The sequence below is a fragment of the Prionailurus viverrinus genome, chromosome D2, assembly GCF_022837055.1.
Source record: "Prionailurus viverrinus isolate Anna chromosome D2, UM_Priviv_1.0, whole genome shotgun sequence".
Taxonomy (NCBI): domain Eukaryota; kingdom Metazoa; phylum Chordata; class Mammalia; order Carnivora; family Felidae; genus Prionailurus; species Prionailurus viverrinus.
Window position 1 is genome coordinate 72,061,461 of NC_062571.1, and position 18,809 is coordinate 72,080,269.

Sequence of the window (18,809 nt, forward strand, 5' to 3'; positions counted from 1 at the left end):
GCGCCCCCGCCCTGCCTACTGCCTGCTCAACTCTTGTTGGGGAACACGGTTGCATACGTGGACCGAGACAGCGGTTTCGCTCCGCGCCTTCCGTAAACGTGGCTCAAATTTGGGGGCTATGCTCGGGATCCTCCCACCGTTTTCCTACAGCTGAACATCCGCGAGATGGTCCTGATATTTTATTATTACTCTTTCGAAATGCAATTTCCCAATTGCTCCCAACTCAACAGGTTTATTTCAGCCCTGCACAGATCACACTTGGGAACCCCTATGGAAATGCCGTGGGCCTCTCCCCCTGGGCTCCGGGGAGGAACAAGGGACATGTTCAGGGGACAGGTGGGGAGCACACGCCCGCTGCACTTTGACTCTTGTGATCTGACCACCTGGACTTCATGCTGCACTTTGGATAAGCCACGACCAACTTCCCCAATAGCTTTCCTGCGACGTACTTCACGGAGGGCCAAAAACTCAGCACCGACCACGCTTGGGCTGACAATGAAAACTATTGTTGGAAAGGCCACGGAAACTCCTCTTGAGCCCCCAACTACGTGGAAGAGTGGGCCCTCCTCTCAGGTCTCCCTGCCGCCAGTGCTCCCATTGCTTTGCGCCCTGAGTCCTACCGTCGTCTCCAAACTGGCCTCCCTGACTGCGGCATTTAGGACAGGTACGATGCTGTGCATTTGCTGCCTCTGACTTGTTCCAGAACACCTCATACCTCCAGTTGGGTACCAACAAGCTACTCTTATTCCCCCCTCCCCCAACCCCAGGCAACCATTAATTTGCTTTCTGTCTCTATGGATTTACCTGTTCTGGGTATTTCACGTACATGCATGCAAGCAAACCACGGGTAGCCTTTTGTGTCTGGCTTCCCTCACTTAGCATGACGTTTTCAAGGTTCATCCATGCTGTAGCAGGTATCATAACCCCTTCCATTTTAAGGCTGAGTATTATTCCTTGTCTGTATATACTACGTGTTGTTGGTCCGTTCATCCATGCGTGGACACTGGGTCTTTTCCACCTGCTGGCTGTTGTGAACAGAGCTGCTATGGGTGTGGTTTTACGTGCATCTGAGGACTCCCGCGCATTCCTTTATACAGCGATGTAATCCAGTCGCTTTCAGCTCCAGCCATCAGGGCTTCAGTGGCTTCCCAGCATTCTTAGATAAAGCCCAAATTCCTGAATAGGACTCTGGAGGTCCTCTTGCTCTGACCCCTCCCCACTCCTCTAGCATCATCTCTCACACCTGCACTCCTGCCCATCTGGCTTTTTGTTTCACGCTCTGCTGTGCCTGTCCTCGCCTCTGGGCCTCTAGGGAGGCTGTTCCCTCTTCCTGGAACACCCTTCCCCTGGGTAAGAGGCAAGTGCGAGTTAACAGTCACTTCCTTATCACCCGAATCCAATTAGCTACCCTGGGCCCTGGTGCAGAGCCAACGCCGGCCCCTCCGTGTTTCCTGGAAAGAAAGGCACCCCAGAGCTTGCTGTGGGATTAGGAAAACTAAACTAGACCTTGCTGTGCAATCCCACGGAGGCTGCCCAGAGACACTTGGGGGGCCTCTCAGATTTAGGTCTCGGAAACGCCCCGCTGGGGGGGTTTGAATGTGGTCATGTGGACTCGGTGGCCTGTGTCTGTCAAAGCTGCAGGACCAGTTGGTGGCCTTCCCAAGCTGCTATAGGCGTCCTGACTCACCTCTGCCCAGGACACATTCTCCACCCTGAAATGTGTGATGGGTATGAGGCAATCTTTTCTTTAGTATCAGAGCGGGTTAACACCCCACAGGCCTGTAAGAAGCCGGGGGGGGGCGGGCAGTGACTCCCTCTGCCTCTGAACTCCGGCCCCTAATTCCACAGCACGGGCTCCGCTCAGCCCAGAGGCGGCAGCTGGTGGGGCCGCTGCGGAGAAAGCAGGAAGCAGGCTCGGTGGCACAAGGCAGTCACACCTGAACCCGCCAGGCTCTGGTTCGGCCCGAGCCGCAGGGAGTTCTGGGTCACGCAGGATGTGGTTTTCTTAAGGGTGGCGAGGTGTAGGCCTTCACTTTCCACCTGCCCTTTCTTTTCCTCACTTCGATTCTGAGCCCTTGCCCCCCGAGTCCGTGCACTCTCACGTGCACGCGCACCCCCCCCCCACAAGCCCACACACGTGCGCTCCCACACAGGCGGCTCGAACGCGCTCTTTCCCATTTTCTGACTCCTAAAAACAGTCTAATATACCTCTTCCTTCTACATAGTTCCTAACAGTCCCCTTATCTCTTTGGATAAATTGTCCCTCACTCCAATTTCCACATGAACAGTTGGCAGCAACCGCCTGTGAAGACAATACACGTTAAATCGCGAAGAGATCAGTCAGCTCCCAGTACTTTCTTTCCTCCGCGGGTAAAGATGAAAGAAAAAAAACAAAACGGTGGAAGAGCCTCTTTTGTGGTTCTGCCGACCTCTGAGGAAGACGATGGTAGCTTCGAAGGCATCCCGTGTGTCACTTACCTCCAGGACTTTCCCTGTGATAAACTGGTGACAGGCTTCACATTTCACCCCAAAGAGCCCCTGGTAGTCCTTTTCACAGTAGGGAGCGCCGTCCCTGCAACACAAGAGTTTTCAGGTCCTGAGAGGGCCGAGGGGCCTGGAAGACGCCAGACCCACACTTCCCGGGGCCCTTTGCCACAGAAGGTGGTAGGGCGTGATGCTCTCCCACCCAGCATTCACAGGCCGGGAGATCTGGTCAGGCGTGATCAAAGTGCACGAAGCCACACGACGTGGAGGGACGGCTGTGGTTCTCCGGGCTCCACAGAAAGAACAGCCAAATCGCCACCTGATTACCACGGCTGCTTCCCCGTTGTCTCGGACCCAACGAGCAAAACACGGGCGCCATTCTCTTTCACCACCAGGCCAGATGGGCTTCAGACGTGGTGTCAGCGTGCACCCGCCCCCCACCACCTCCTGGAGCTCACAGGCCAGAGCCTGGGACGCCAAGTCCTCAGCCCTCAGGAGGCCCCAGGGGCACAGGGCCTTCTCACTCAGCCTCTCCAACCCTCCTTATTTATTTACCTCTGAGCACAGAAAAAATACTGTTTTCTATGCGTGCCCTTGAGTGCAAAAGTTCAGAAGCACCACGGTAGACATCCCAATGGCCTACCCCCGCACAGCCTTCTGCGTTCGCTTAATGGCTGGGCATCTTTCTCTTTCCTCTTACCCTGGCTGTGTGTCAGAATCACCCGTGAAGCTTTTTCCTTCTGATACAGGCGTTTCAGCTTCACCCAGGACTACAGAATTAGATTTCTAGGCGGTGGGGCCCCCGCTACTTTTTTGTTTGTTTTTTGTTTCACTGTATTCTTAAATTGTTTTTTGAAGAGCGGATATGTATTTACCTGGTTGGAGAATATTTTTTAAGCATAGAAAGGTTTAGTGACGAAAATAAATTTTCCCTCATTGCCTTTGGACGCCCCCCCCCCTCATTCTTCCCTCCTTCAATCAAAAGGGAGCCACTGTAGGGGCGCCTGGGTGGCTCCTGTCAGTTGAGCGTCCCACTCTTGGTTTCGGCTCAGGTCGCGATCTCGTGGTTTGTGGGATCGAGCCCCGTGCCGAGCTCCACGCTGACGGTGTGGAGCCTGCTTGGGATTCCTCCTCTCCCTCTGCCCCTCCCCCGCTGTCTCTCTCAAAATAAATTTTACAAACTTAAAAAAGAAAGGTAACGGCTGTAACTAGTTTCTCCAGGCTACGTTATAAAAACAAAACAAAATAAAACTTCACTTTAGCTGTTACACCAGCTCTAACTGACTCTAACACGAACCCCGTCCCTGGTGGGTTGGATTATGCATTGGTCCCAATGCGCTCAGTGCTTAGACCCTGCGTGTGTGTTTTTTTTAGGGCAGGGCGGGGTGGGGGGAGGTGTCAAACACATTCAAGACCTAGAGGAGGAGCAAGGTCTACTAGTTCCAAACAGGAAAAGAAAAAAGGTTAGGGAAAGTAAAATTACTGAAGAATTGATTATAACATACAGTGTAACATTATGTCAGTTTTGTTCGTTAAATTAGGCAGTGACTGACGTCTCATTAAATTCATCGTAGGCAAACTATAGGGACAGCGGAAGAATAAAATTCCTTTTATAAAAACAAAAACGTAGCACAGTGAAAGTTCATATTGATTATGGGGTGTGAATGCCTTTATGTCCAATGGGGTGGGGTGGGGGTTCCCCTCCCCAGAGCAGGCCCCACTGGAAGGATCCCGCGGCCTGTGCCCCGATCTTACTTGCTGATGTACTCCCCGGTGAGAACCTTCCCACAGGACTTGCATTTAAAGCACCCCAAGTGCCACTGCTTCTCCAGGGCCAGCAGCGCCTGCCCGTTCTTGATGTCCCTTCCACAGCCAGCACAATCTGGAAAAGAGCAGAAGCCAGCAGTGACTCCCACGTTTGTTCAGCTAAGTCCACGCACGTGGGCCAGCTCTGAAGCCCGGCCCGCGCCCGTCCCACACTCAACAGATATTTACCGAGGCACCACGTCCTTCCCCTCTTTCCTGCACCGAGTCCTTGCCATCCTCACATAGCACGGAACCTTCACGAACCTCAGTGGATCCACGGGGAGGGATGTCCTTCATCCGTTTATTTCCTTGGGGATTATTTAAATACCCTCTGAGCTCCAGCTGGCCCAGAGGATATTTAATTACGTGGTCTTGGCTGTGATTTTTCAGGAAGCTCTCATAGGCCTTTATTAATTGAGGGCACATGTGAGAAGCTAAAGATCTCAGGCAGGATGCCTCACTTCACAATATATATGTGATTCCTGGAAAGGAGCCCATGAATCTCATTCTTGTAAATGGGCCTCTCGACTTCCTTATCATCCTAAACCAGACTTTGGAAGATTTGCGATCATCAGTTTAACAGCTCTTAATGCCCTAGCTTTAAATTCTCCATGGCAGGCTCCCGTGAAGCAGAGGAAGGAGAAAGTGTTTCTTTGTGGGAAAGGGCGTGGGCTCTGGAAGGAGCAAGGTCTGGTTCTGAACCCAGCTCAGCAACTTGCTGGCCAGCCACGTGACCGGGCCGGTTCTCCCCCTCTCTAAGCCTTGGTTTCCTCGGATGGAAGCTGGGATGCCACTAACACGTGTCTCAAGCCTCCAATGAGGATTCGATGAAATAATGGAGTTAACGCAGTGGCTGGCACATGGGAAGTGGCCCTATAAACGTTTCCCAGTGTTGTAATTGCCATTATTCTGATTATTAAATACTTCATTGTTAGAGAAGTTGAGCATTTAAAAGAACCCAGGAGAATGTCAACTAATGCAACCTTTTTGAAAAGCAACATAAACGTCCACAGACATTTAAAGTCAATGTATCTGAGCAAATGAAACGGCGCATTGCTGGGAGACTGGCCAGCACGTCCCCAGCTGATCGTAGGAAACACCCATGGAATGAAGCGATGCCCAGACAAGGCCACTCGGGCACACAAAACGATGAAACACCCCCCTCTTCCGACCACACGTGTGACTGCTGCTTCTTTGCTGGTGACACTCCTGACCCTACTTTAACTCTCCCTCCTCCCAGAAAAACTTACAGAGATGCCCAGTGACCTGCCTCGGCATCTTGCCGGTACACGGCCCAGAACTGCTCCCGCGGCCCTGACTCCTCCCTGCTACCACTCAGCAAGAGCTCGAACCCTAGGACAGTCCTCCGGGGATGGCTCACCATTCCCCTGTGCTCTCCCTTGGAGCAGTTTCAGTTAACTGGGCTTCTCCTCCTCCTGGTCCTCGTCCTCGTCCTCCTCCTCCTCTCCTCTCCTCCTTTATCTTTGTGACTACAGGCGTGTTTCTGGTGATCTTGGCCAGTGGGTATTAACACACCTTTGGATCCGGCAAGTTCACGTCTAATACTTCAGTCTACAAATACGCTTGCAAATGAGCGTGCGTGCGTGTGTGCCTGGCGTGTATGTTTTCCCTGAAGAAAATAAACGTATTCCCTGCGGCACTTTTGTAACAACAAAACCAAAAATAGCCTATATGGACGTTAATGACGAACTGGTGAAATTAATTATAGTACAGTCCGTAACGGAATACTATATCCTATTGAAAAGAATGAAGTTGATTTGTGTCTGACATGGAAACATGTCCATAACAGACGAAGTTGAAAAAGGCAACCTGTGGAACAGTATGCGTAACAGAAGCTCCTTTATAAAAAATTAGCAAACTGTACGTGTTTGTACACATGCCTGTATATGAAATAAAACATTTCTTGGAAAAAAAAAAAAAAAGAAATTCCTAAGATAGTTCCTTCTGTGGAGAAGGACTTTTTTACTTCACATCCTCTGTGTTGTTTGAATTATTATTTTTTTGTTACCCTGAGAATGTAAAAAAGAAAAAAAAAGTTAAGCAAATATTTATAAAGTTAAAAACATAATTGCTATACAAGTTCTAAATATTTCAGATTAGAACTTCTGTAAGTATAGCCCATTATTAGCTGAGTGTGTATTATATGATCACAAAGCATTATTATTATTATTTTTTAAAGCAGGAGGAGTTTATAGGTTTCCCAGAAACTCCTGGTAGTTTACTGCAAGGATAAAAATGGAAGGCCATGATATTTGTCCATAAATACAATTTTTAAAGGTTAGGAACACAGGATGAGTTTAAGATGAATTGACAGTTTTTAATCCAAGTTGAACTGAATTTTTCATTCCTCTGATTAGATACGTCCACTAGGTGGCAGTAAAGATTTAGAGTAACAAGGAAGCTGCTGGTTGGTAGATTTTTTTTTTAAGTCAGAAAATAAATTTTAGAGATGGCTTTCAATTCTACAAACTGAAGACAGTTGGGCTCGGGGGGGGGGGTTGGTGGAGCCATATGGGGTCTCCTCTTGCGCAGCGCTGAGATCTTGGGAGATGGGAGGCCTGGAATGGTAAGAGTCCAGGCTTTGGAGTTGGCATCGACGTTAACTCGACGTTAACTTGGGAAAGTGACAGTCTCTGAACACTCCCTTCTTCATCTGTGAAATGCTGGCCCTCTTCCTAGGTTGCAATGAGGACAAAGACCCTGCACTGGGATGTGCTTTGCACGACATTTGGAACCCTCGGTTCATGTTAGCTTCTCAACGTGGCTCCACCTTTCCTCGGTAGGAGCAGAGCTGGGACTAGAAACCACGTTTCTGGGTTCTAAGTCTTGTTCTCTGTGCAAACGCATTAATGCCTAGATGTCTCGGAGCTCTGAAAGCAGATGAGACACAATTCAAGAGCAACAGCGACATCTCTGATCATTCTGCATGGAGGGCTTTGGATGAACCAGGCACCATGTGAGGGCTACGGAGACCTGGTACCATTTATTATTCAATCAGTTTAGTCCAAGTACCTTGCAGTCTGGAAGCCTCTGACCTCACAGGTGGTGTCCCATACTTCTCAGATCCTCTGTGCCCTGCAGTGTCCCATGGAAGGCAGATGTTCCGGAACTGATTTTGATAATGGTCTGTAGAAAAGCATTCACCGAATGCCGAATGCCTAGAGCCAGGCAGCTGGTAAAGCTGGGCTGGAAAGAGAGGCTGGGGATGAGCCTCCTTCATCCCAAACCTTAAGTCATAAATCAAGCAAATCAAAGACCACCTTCTAAGAAAGTAGAATACTGGTTCATATCATCTGGTTCAAAGGATTCTGGTACATGTCACAGAGGCTACCCATTCATTCCTCTCTGGGCAAACCATAAATTCTCCACTTAAGCCTGATGTCACACATGGCCTGATGGGCAAAGTGGGAAAGATGCAGGGACAAAATGATTCGTGCTGGATTGTTCCCTTCTCCCATGCTCATCCCAACTAAGCTCTTTTATAAAGAACAAAATGTCCTACTCTGTATCTTCATGTTTTTCAGCTGTTGAGAAAATTGTTTCCACATCACTGAAGCAGCTGCTGATAAATATAGAAAGCTGGTGATTGGTGCTGGAATTATTGCCAAAGTCAGAAATAGGTGAATGTGAAGCAGCATCAAGGAATTCAAATCCTCTAGCAACTCGCCAATATCCCAGCAAAAACAACTAATGACCAAACGTGTCAATAGAAAAAAAAAAAAAACCAACTGTAAATATTCTGCCCCAAGCCTTTCATTCTTGGCAATAAGAGCCAAGAGAAGAGCAAGAATTTGGCTACTTATGTCCATGTTAAACTAACATCCAACTACACACCTGCTTCGATATTTGTATCATTTTGTTCAAAGGCAATAAATATCCTTGAGAACAGGGGTCCTGTCTCTCTCTCTCTCTCTCTTTTTTTTTTTTTTTTTTTTTTTGGCATAGGGTCATGGACACCTGGGCTTCAAAAGTTTTGAAGTCGGAGAAGGTGACAAATGGCTCTCAGAAAATAAACTTGCATTCCCAAGCTGAAAAAGATGTCATCACTTGGGCAGCACTTAAGGTCCTATCAGATTGGGTACCTCTGATCTCCTTGAGAACTACTTCTGTCTTCTCAGAATTCCTCACTTGGGAAAAGTAAGGGCCCAAAAGACGTCTTACTCTGTGAAGATGCCTCTCTGGAGATGGCGGTTGAGGACACGGAGGTCTAGGAAAGAAAACCATGTGGTAACGAAATCCCCACCCCCACCTTCCTAGGCCTGCCGGCTTCAGTCATGCCCAGAACCATTGACGAAGCTGGACACTGACATTCATAGTAGCTACGCAGCTGGGATCAAAACTTTTAGAAGACAGAATGGGAATTTTCCTAGTGTCTTGGCATTTGGGGCCACGGTCTCAGAGCTGAAGACGATGGTAATAAATATTCCATCTCCCACGGAAGGGTGCCCGGAATCCCTACAGGACTTTCCAAAAGACAGTAGGATCCATCTGATGACTACCAACCCCTATTACCCACCTACCTCTGAAATCAGAGATTTGGAAGGGCACAGAGGAGTCAGCGGGGAGCTGTCCACACAGCAGGAGTGTGGTGGTGTTCTCTCCCCTCTGCTGTGACAGGGATTTAGAGGCCCCGGGGAGAAGGACCTAGATGTTTACTGAGTGGGAAAGCTCAGGCTCTAGTGCTGCTGTGGGTCCGAGAGAAGCTTGATGTTAGAGTTCTTAGAACAAACCGATTGGGGTGTCCCGGAGCCTGGAAGCATTCATAAACAAAAAACCTAGAGCCTGATGAATTTGGAAGATTTGGAAAGCAGGAAGCTGGTTGGAGCCCCCCCGAATGGCAGGCTAAGGAGAGGCTGGAGTGGGAATGGCATACATTTCCACCATTTGGCTCCCTGGGGATGCACTTGTGTCCTGTGGCTGGTGCCTACGCCCAAGCATCTGGAATGAACCCACAGGAGAAAACTGTCTGCGGAGGGTGTGGGACTTCATTAGTAAGAGGCTAGGAGACCACTAGGCAGCAGGACCTGAGTTCGTTGCAAGAGGTTAACCAGAAATTGCATGCTTTTGTTCAAGAACTCAAATTGCACCCCATAGAAAAAGGTCTCCAGCCGTGTTAGCGGAGACAGAAGCATGACAATACCAGATTTCTAACACCTTGTCCCTTCTACCTCCAAATCCCTGCCCCTGCCTGGTCCCCAAAGAGCCACAGGATAGGAAGGAGGTATAGAAGGAGGTAAAGAAGAGCTTATGCCCACTGTAGGTCTCCGGTTTGGGTCGGATCTGAGCTGGGAAAAGGTGTGGCTCTGGGATGAATGAGAGAATCGAGTTTCCAATAGGCGAGGACTTCTAGGAGCCGAAGGTGACCAGAAAGCTATGGGATCTAAGACATGATCAAGGGTGGGAAAGGGAATTCTGGATAATAAAAGTAATGATAGGGAAAAAGAAGGCTGTTCACTGTTGTGTCCAATGTGTGCTTTGGCCTGTTCTACACACAAATTGTGCCTGTCCCAGCGGTCAAGGGCTTTGGAGGCAGAGAGACCTGGAGTGGAAGTCCAGCTCAGACACTGAGCCAAGGGACCTTGGGCAGGCTAGGTAACCACTGGCCATCAGTTTCTTCATCTGGAAAATGGGTAGGCTGGCAGCACCCGCCTTCCTGGGCCGCTGTGAAGACTGGAGAGAGTGTGGGCACACGTAAACACTCAGCGTCTATTCTCAAAGGTGCAATAGTCTCACAAAACCTGCATTTCATCTCCCCCTTAACAAACAGGCAAGGCCCACTGTCAGCCTCTGGGGGAGGCATTTTGGTTTCTCTGGATCCATCATCATCATCATATTAACATTACTATCATTATAGTTATTGTTCAGCTTGTAACTTTTGAAAGGTCTTGTGCGTCTGTTCTCTCAACCCCCTCTCAGGGCTCACGCTCACCTAGAAGGGCGGTGATTATCTGGATTTTACAGATCACAGAGCATTTGAGAGCCCGAGGGACCTTCAAGCCCATGTGATGCAAACGCTTCACTTTACACACAGCCAACGAAGGCCCAGGGTGAGCCTTGGCTTTGCATGCAGCCACACAGCTCAACAGTGTCCAATTAACTGCACAGTGGGAATCTTCTATTTGCAAATGCACATGAACCCAGGACTTTACAGTGGGCGGGGCTTCTCAGAACCTAGACGTCCAATCACAGGTTTGTTTTCCTGATTCTAGTCTCTTGTGCTATCAGTGGGCAAAACCAGCCAGGGGGGAACTGGAATACGAAGTGTTCACCGGAGGGGAAAGCCTGTGTAAGTGGAGAATTATTGTGAAAATGACGTAAATCATAAAAGGGACCAGAAAAAGACTTTCCCAATTTAACTGATGCTTGCTGAGATCCTGTGAGGTTATAAAAAGTCCACAGAGGGGCGCCTGGGTGGCTCAGCCGATTCAGCGTCCAACTCTTGATTTCAGCTCAGGTCACCATCTCACAGTTCCTGAGTTCGAGCCCTGCTTCAGGCTCTGTGCTGACGGTGCGGAGACTGCTTGGGATTCTCTGTCTACTTCTCCGCTCCTCTGCCGCCTGAGTTCACTCTCTCTCTCTCAAAATAAATAAAGAAACTTAAAAAAATAATAAATAAAACGTCCACAAGTATTTTGAGTCAGTTCCGAGTATCTCTTTCCTTTACTGAAAAAAAATTTTTTTAATTAAGAACGAAAGGAAATCACCTTTAAGTATTTAAACTGCTGCCCATGTAAGTTCCAGAAAATTCAAGCTTTCCCTGGAATCCTTTTTTAAAAATAATACTGGAAAAGAAACTCGATTTGTCATCACCGAAGATTAGCACACAAGTTCATGGCTATACACGGGGAGGAAAAATAAACAGAAGCAAAATCATTTCAGATTTAGATTGTTATTATTAGAAAGTAGAGTAAGGCTTTGGAGACCCTATAAAATATTCAAGTGGTGTCCTTTTAATAGACTGCTAACTAGAGGCACTTCATCCCTGGGCCAGGACTCAAGAGCTCCGGGAAAAAGAAAACAAAAACCAAATTTAAGTTCCAGAGTTTGGCTAACTTCAGATCCTGAATTTTGATGACACTGGATCTTGTCATTCAACTGTTCCTACAGGACACGGATTTCTCATTATCTGTGTGATAACATGGTAACAGCAGAAAGCTAGAGAGCAGCTGTTCTATCCAAAACAGAGGAAAAGGGGGGACGCAATAGAAGAGTGACCTGATTCTCTTAGGTTAACAAGCTGCCTTCTACACAAGCCTTTAACACATGTCGGGTCAGCCTCTGACACGTGGGTTCCTTCACGGGAATAACACTTTGGAGGTCTGTGGTGGCTGCTCACTTTGCTAGGGTTTCCATCCCTCCACAGAGTCTAAATGTCAATTGCCACCTGTTGTCACTTTTGAACTGACACTGACTGAATCTGTGTTAATAGCCTGGCCTTTTTTTTTTTTTTTTTATAGACCCTTCAGTTTGCAACCCATAGATTACAAAACGAAAACATCCAGATTCTCCTGAAGTTATTTTTAAAACTAAGAGTTGGCCTAGGGTTTAACATCTTTAAGATATAGAAGATTTGGGTGTTTGAAAACACTTCTCCTTGACCAAAAAGGGCACATTATACTGAGTAGTGACAGGAATGTCAATCGAACACATGGATAGGGTGGAATGTTGATTTCCTTTCATCGTCTAGGCTGTTCAGTGTGGTCACGTTCCAGACCAGACCTCTCTGAGTAGACGGATGTTGACTGTCCACAGGCCAGTTTTGGAAAAACAACCAAGTCACAGAAATGAGCCCACAATTCACTTTTCTAGCATGTCATGGCAGATACCATGGGTGTGGGGTCACCGTAAGAAAGGACAGGGAGAGGCCCAAACACAAAGTGAAACTGAGCATGTTAGGCTAAGCACTTCTCAAGAATTGGTTTTAAAAAGCACTTTCTGGGGGCGCCTGGGTGGCTCAGTCGGTTAAGCGGCCGACTTCGGCTCAGGTCATGATCTCGCGGTCCGTGAGTTTGAGCCCCGCGTCGGGCTCTGTGCTGACAGCTCAGAGCCTGGAGCCTGTTTCCGATTCTGTGTCTCCCTCTCTCTGACCCTCCCCCGTTCATGCTCTGTCTCTGTCTCAAAAATAAACGTTAAAAAAAAAATTTTTTTTTTAAATAAAAAAATAAAAAGCACTTCCTGACTTCTGAAATTCTATGCTGCCAGTAACCAAAAAGCAGTATGAGGTCATAAGATAAATACTGGCGGGGGCAGGGGGTAGGTGGGAAAGTTCAGGAAGGTACAACATACTTGCCACTCTGTGGCCAAAGGGGTCTCAATGCCATAAGTAATGTACATCTCAAGTCACTAAAAATGAATTATTTTAAGAGGTGATGTGCTGCCTAAATATGTCACCTTGAACCGGACTTTTCCGTAATCTCTCATGTCCCTGCTTAGGTCAGCTGTTCCCTTTGCGGTCTCGATGGCCACGGTGGAAACATCACAAGCCAGAGCAGCCTCGGACCTGCTATTTTAAGTGAAGGTTCTGGTTGTCTTTGGAAAACAATACCGCGCAACAAAACACGTTTTCATGGGCCATAATAGCAACACTTTGTCAGCCTTCCTCAGGAAAGCTGAAGGCAGGCCTGGCAAGCCATTTTCCAAGTCCTATAAATCCTATCTTTCATTCTTTTAAACGGAGTATCATATATGCTCAAGGAATTTCAGTTACTTGGCCCATAATCTTCATAAATACAGACCATTTACCCATTGAAAACTTCCAGTTCTGATCCCTAGGCCAGCACTCACAGAATTCTGCGGAGAGTTATTATGGATTCTCAGGGTTAGGAAGCCCTCTCCTCTACCTAGTACCGTGTGTGTGTTTTTCCCATGTTCATGACCAGGATCTGAACAGGAAATTCAAAGGAGCCAGACCGTTTGCCTTTCTTCTCCATGGATTTGGTACCAGCCCAGACCTGCACCCCGAAAGCATCAGACTGGGGAGTCTGAGAATCTCTGCTAGTTGCCTTTGGATGATGGCTTCGAACGGCCCATAGACATGCCATGGCCCTCGGCACCGGACTCAGCACTGGTTCCAATGGGCCTTGTATCCCACTGTGCTTCCCGTGGCTTGCTTGCCATGGGTGAGCGCGCCGGGTGCCTTATGTACAGGGAGAATGCCAGATATTTGAGACCATGCATATTTGAGACTGAGCATGTACTTCGGAAAGGGTATCGAAAGCTGGTTAGAACTGGTTAGGACGTTAACATCCTCTGCCTTGCGTAACAATCTCCTGAACAGCCCCTCTGCCATTCTCCAAGCTACGAATAAAAATTATCACATGCTTGTACTTTCCAGAGATGGGATGAGATTCTTTGAGGGGAAATAAAAAACTGAGCATAAAACATTAGTTCTGTTTGTCATCTACTCTAATTTTTAGGTTAAGGTCCTCTGAAAGAGAACTCGGTGTGTCTGCATGTTCCCATGCCCGTCTTCAGAACTCTAACTAAAAAATGGAGGGGGAGGGCTACGTTCATAGAGTAAACCATCACCCTGTTCGATACATTCACAACTTCAAAATTCCTAGCTAACAATTTCAAAAGCCCAGCGGGTGGAGGACAGGCCCGAAGGCTCACTGCTTTTCGGGCCCGTCCCCTCCACTGTCAGCCTCCATCTGTCTCGTGTGGTCGCTCCGCGTCGTTTCTGATGATGCAAACATCACCGGGATTCACCGGAGATCAAGAGTAGGATTCTCTTTTGACTGCAAATGCCACCAGGACGGCCAGAGGAAATTGGGGCATCATGGAAACAGAGCCGAACACTACCCGATCATGGGATGCTCCTGGAAAAGGTTACGGTCACATGGCGGCCTCAAGGATACCGATTTCCAACCTGCGCGGGTGAAGAGTTCAGGCCGTGGCTTCAGTGGAGTGGGCATCCTTGCCACGGGGCCTCCCTCGGGAGAGAGTAAATGACTGCTCCCCCAGCCCTCGGCTCCGTGGGCTTGCGGCAGTTCTTTCTGCCTACAGTGAATAATCCAGACAGGCCTTGTGAACACTGCTCGATCCCTGAGCCACCCCTCAAACGGGGAACGGTGAGACGGATGCGTGCAGGAAGACAGAACTGACATGTCTGAAGTTCAAAACCTGAGTCCTCGGCACCGCTGATACTCTGCTAGACAGGGTTCAGAAAACTAGGGGTCAGACTTCCACCAGCAGGACGAAGTAGTCCTCTGCTCAAGTTACGGCCAGCAATGGAGGAAGAAAACGAGTGGGAAAGAAGAAGAAAGACTAGGAGAGGGAACAAACAAGGTGCCCCAGACGAAGGCTGCCCCCTGCGGCCATTCAGCGGTGGTCACGCCTCAGCCTGCCACACTGTGAAACATTAGTGGACTCCAGCCCAACACTCTCCAGGGGGAGATTCACTGTTTTTGACATTTGGGACAGTCCTCAGCCAACCCCTCTTAAAACTGTACAAGGAGCCATGTGAGTTAAAAAGAGGAGCTCAGGGGCGCCTGGGTGGCGCAGTCGGTTAAGCGGCCGACTTCAGCCAGGTCACGATCTCACGGTCTGTGAGTTCGAGCCCCGCGTCGGGCTCAGGGCTGATGGCTCAGAGCCTGGAGCCTGTTTCCGATTCTGTGTCTCCCTCTCTCTCTGCCCTTCCCCCGTTCATGCTCTGTCTCTCTCTGTCCCAAAAATAAATAAACGTTGAAAAAAAAAAAAGAGGAGCTCAAATAATCATCCATGTATGTTCACAGCAGCACGATTCATAACAGCCAAAAAAGATGAATCTGACCTAAATGCTGGTTAACAGATGCACACATACACAAATCATGTTCTAGCCACATGAAGGAATATTATTCGGCCACGACAAGGAACGTAGTACTGATAAATGCTACAACCTGTAGGAACCTTGAATACATTAAGCTAAGTGGGAGAAGACAGAAACAAAAGGCCACTTAGGTATTCCATTTATACGAAATATTGAGAATCCATAAATATCCAGAAATAGACAGAAGATCGGTGGTTGGCAGGGGCTGGGAGGAGGAAATGGGACTGCTTTATGGATATGGGGTTTTCTTTTGGGGTTGATAACAATGTTTTGGAACTAGATAGAGGTTGTGGTTGTATAACATTGTAAATGTTTACTAAAATGTTCACATGAAAATGGTGAATTTTGTTATGTGAACTGCACTTCAATTAAAAATGTACCAAGAAGGGTTGTTTTTGTACTGATTCCCCTAATTTAGTTGTAAACTTTAACCTGGTGAAGAGTTTTGTTTTTTTTTTTAATGTTTATTTATTTTTGAGAGAGAGAGAGAGGTGAGGGGTAGAGAGAGAGAGGGAGACACAGAATCCGAAGCAAGCTCCAGGCTCCAAGCTGTCAGTACAGAGCCTGACGCGGGGCTCGAACTCATGAACTGCGAGATCATGACCTGAGCTGAAGTCGGACGCTTCACTGACTGAGCCACCTAGACACCCCAACCTGGTGAAGAGTTTTATGATAAATCTTTAACTGGCTACAGTCACTCAGCCCACTGGAGCTCTTGCCAAAGAGGAAATCGCACTTGAGTTCCACGTCAGTTTCTAAGGTTCAATACTCATTAGCAAACATCAGCTCATTCACTCCCTCCCAGAGACGGGAAGAAAAAAAGAAGGGGTAGGATGTCTGTTTCAGGACTTTCATTATGTGACCAATCACTTAATACAGACACACTGAAGGTCACAGCAAGGGCAAAATGCACTGAGACTTTAGTCTGGACTAGGTCTTTCATTTTACTTCATAAAATTAGCATTATTTTATTTTTTAATCTATTTTGGTTTTAAATAGATAAGATATACACATGGTTACAATTTTTGTTTTCATATAGTAAAAATAATTTCCTTCCCTCCCTCCCTGCTGGAGACAAGTACTAATAGCCATTTCTCAAATATCCTTCTGGGACAATCTACAGGGACATACAACTCTAAGTACACACAGCTAGATTTTTACTGCTACTAAAAAATTAAAAAGAATCTGAAGAATGACTGCTGGTCCAATCATTAAAATCCTAGTTTTACTGACATATTGTTAGAAGGTGTGGATCTTATTATGTAAGAGGCATAGCTATTGAAACAAAGCGAATAACAAAATGTCATTGACTTTCCATTTGCTAAGATGCTTTTGGTATTCACTTTCACTTTCTTCCATGTAAGGTATACCCATTCCCTAATAAGCAGAGACTTCTCCTCCTTTCTTACAACTAAGATGATCGAGGCTCTGGTTAAGTGAAAAGATGTGTCACTCTGGGATCTTTATGTCTGACTCATAATCGTTATAGATTTCAGTCTGAAAAAAGTCTGAATATTAATGTTCCTTTTTGCAACGTACTTTGCCTCTCTGCAATGACCCTCTGGCTACCGTGTACATTCCAAACTCTCTCAACACCCTCCTCCATAGCCAGTACAGCAATACGGGAACTGACACACGAGGTTAGACCCCTGCCCCTCGGGCCAGAACCCAAGACTGTCATCACCAAATTTATCTGAAGCAATAACCACATCCCCTTTTATTAAACAAGGGAGAAAGCTTGTAAATAAGAACGTGAAGGTGAGTTTAAACATGCCATTATCCCTTACTGCCCAATGCACCCAAGCTGTACCCATATGATTTCACCACATCACAAAAGTCATCTCCAGTCTTCAATTTCACTTATTCATTCAAACAGTCGTCAGAACTCAACATTCCAGACCTGGGAGCTGAGATTTACTCTCTCAAAGCCCCCCCAGGGAAGGCATGGATTCACTCACTAAATGAACATTCATGCGTTTACTGTGAACCCAGTGAGATTCATAAGGACCAAAAACCAAAAAAACAAACAAAACAAAACAAAACAACCGTCCTTGTTATTAAGTAGCTCACAGTCTGGTGGGAGAGATAAACATACAAAGAACTAGCAGGAATATACGGTAATAACGGCCATAATAGAGAGGCAAAGCATCTTTGCCCAGGACACATGCATGCTAGTCCTGTTGCCAAGGGGCCTAAGCAAATGCAAGGCTTTCAGTCTTTTGTGTGACAATCAAAATAATAAATGGGTTTTGAAAAGAAGACGCGTGAACAAAATGCTATGGGACAAATTTATGTACAATTGCACACATCTGGAGGACTTAGCAAAATCCATGCGTGGAGATGATCTGTAGGTGATGGGATTTCAGGTGATTTCTATCTCCTTCCTTGCACTTTTCTGTAAGATTTTTATTATTTTACGAGGAACACCTAAACCCCTTAAAAAAGGGAAGATTGTCATTAGCCCATTTAGAGAAAGAGATGGCTTTGATTCAGTTTCCAGGATGCTTATACAGGGCTTGACATGCTAGACCTTGTCGAAGACAGAGGAAATAGGGTCCTTGTATTAATGAGTTCATTATCTTGGTGCTGGAGGTGGGTGGGCACACGTCTAAATAACTAAAATGCAATAGGTTTTGTCCCAATGTTGGTTTCTCAGGCGGGACAACTGTCTTACGGTAATATGTTAACTATATAATAAAGAATTTGCCTGGTGGAACATTGCTGGTACTCAAAGAAATGTTTGTTGAATGAGTGACAACCTGTATCGTTCTTTGACATTTACATTCATCATCTTTGTTCCCTGCTATTACCTCCACCCACAATCAATGGGTAGATCGCTGATCCCCAGGCATTGATTTTGCATACCAAAATCATAATTTTGCACTGACTTTGCACTGATTTTGCACTACCACCATTACCATACTGATCTTTCTAGAACATTGTTTTCATCTGGTCGTCCTCTAGATCAAAAACTATTCTCAGAAGTTCCACCTTGCCAAACTCCTCAAGGCCTCCCGAGACCTGGCCCTGTCACTCCATCTTTCCAGTTTCACGTCTCGGGACACAGAACAACAAGGCCTTTGGGGTTTGGGGTTCCCCCTGCACTGCTTTTACAAGAACCCTCTCCATATTTAGACTGTCCTCTCTTGCAGCATTTCATTCAACTCTCATAATAACCCTTGGAAGTAGTTATTTTCCAATTTTTAGATGAGGGTGGTAAGGTTCTAAAATGTCAATAACTTGTCCAAGGCTCCCTGGCCAGGCAGAAGGAGGAGGAAGATTCCAACCCAGGCTTTCTGAAGTGGAGAGGCCATATTCTTAACCATTATGCTGTGCCCTCTTCTTTGGTTCCTTTCTGGCTCTAAATATCTCTAAAGCTCAAGTTCTAGTCTTGTAACTTCCGTAAAGAATAATGGTTAGCATACAGATGAGCTTATTAAATGTCATGAATCTTTCAGACATGTTATTTATATGAATCTGCACAGTCCACTGAAAAAGGAACTATTATTGTTTCCTGTTTTGCAGGCAAACAAACGGAGGCGGAGACTGAACTCTCAAGGCTACACAGCCTGTGCGTGGTAGAAAGGGGTTAGAACCAGCCACCACATGTCCAGAACCCATACATCCTCTCGACAGGCAGTGTCTAAAGCAGATCTGATTTTGGAGACCCTGCCCTAAACTACATCACCAA

General features: G+C 46.9%; 1 protein-coding gene across 16 annotated transcripts in view; it reads right to left on the minus strand.

The window, feature by feature from the left end:
* Positions 1 to 18,809, minus strand: part of ABLIM1 (actin binding LIM protein 1) — a 299,642-nt gene that overhangs the window by 93,891 nt on the left and 186,942 nt on the right. For all 16 annotated transcript variants that reach the window (XM_047826492.1, XM_047826487.1, XM_047826500.1 and 13 more), the window contains exons 5-6: positions 4,240 to 4,366; positions 2,479 to 2,572 (exon numbers count right to left, since the gene is read on the minus strand). In XM_047826492.1, the coding sequence (XP_047682448.1) occupies positions 2,479 to 2,572; positions 4,240 to 4,366 (221 nt within the window). The remainder of the gene's footprint in view (positions 1 to 2,478; positions 2,573 to 4,239; positions 4,367 to 18,809) is intronic.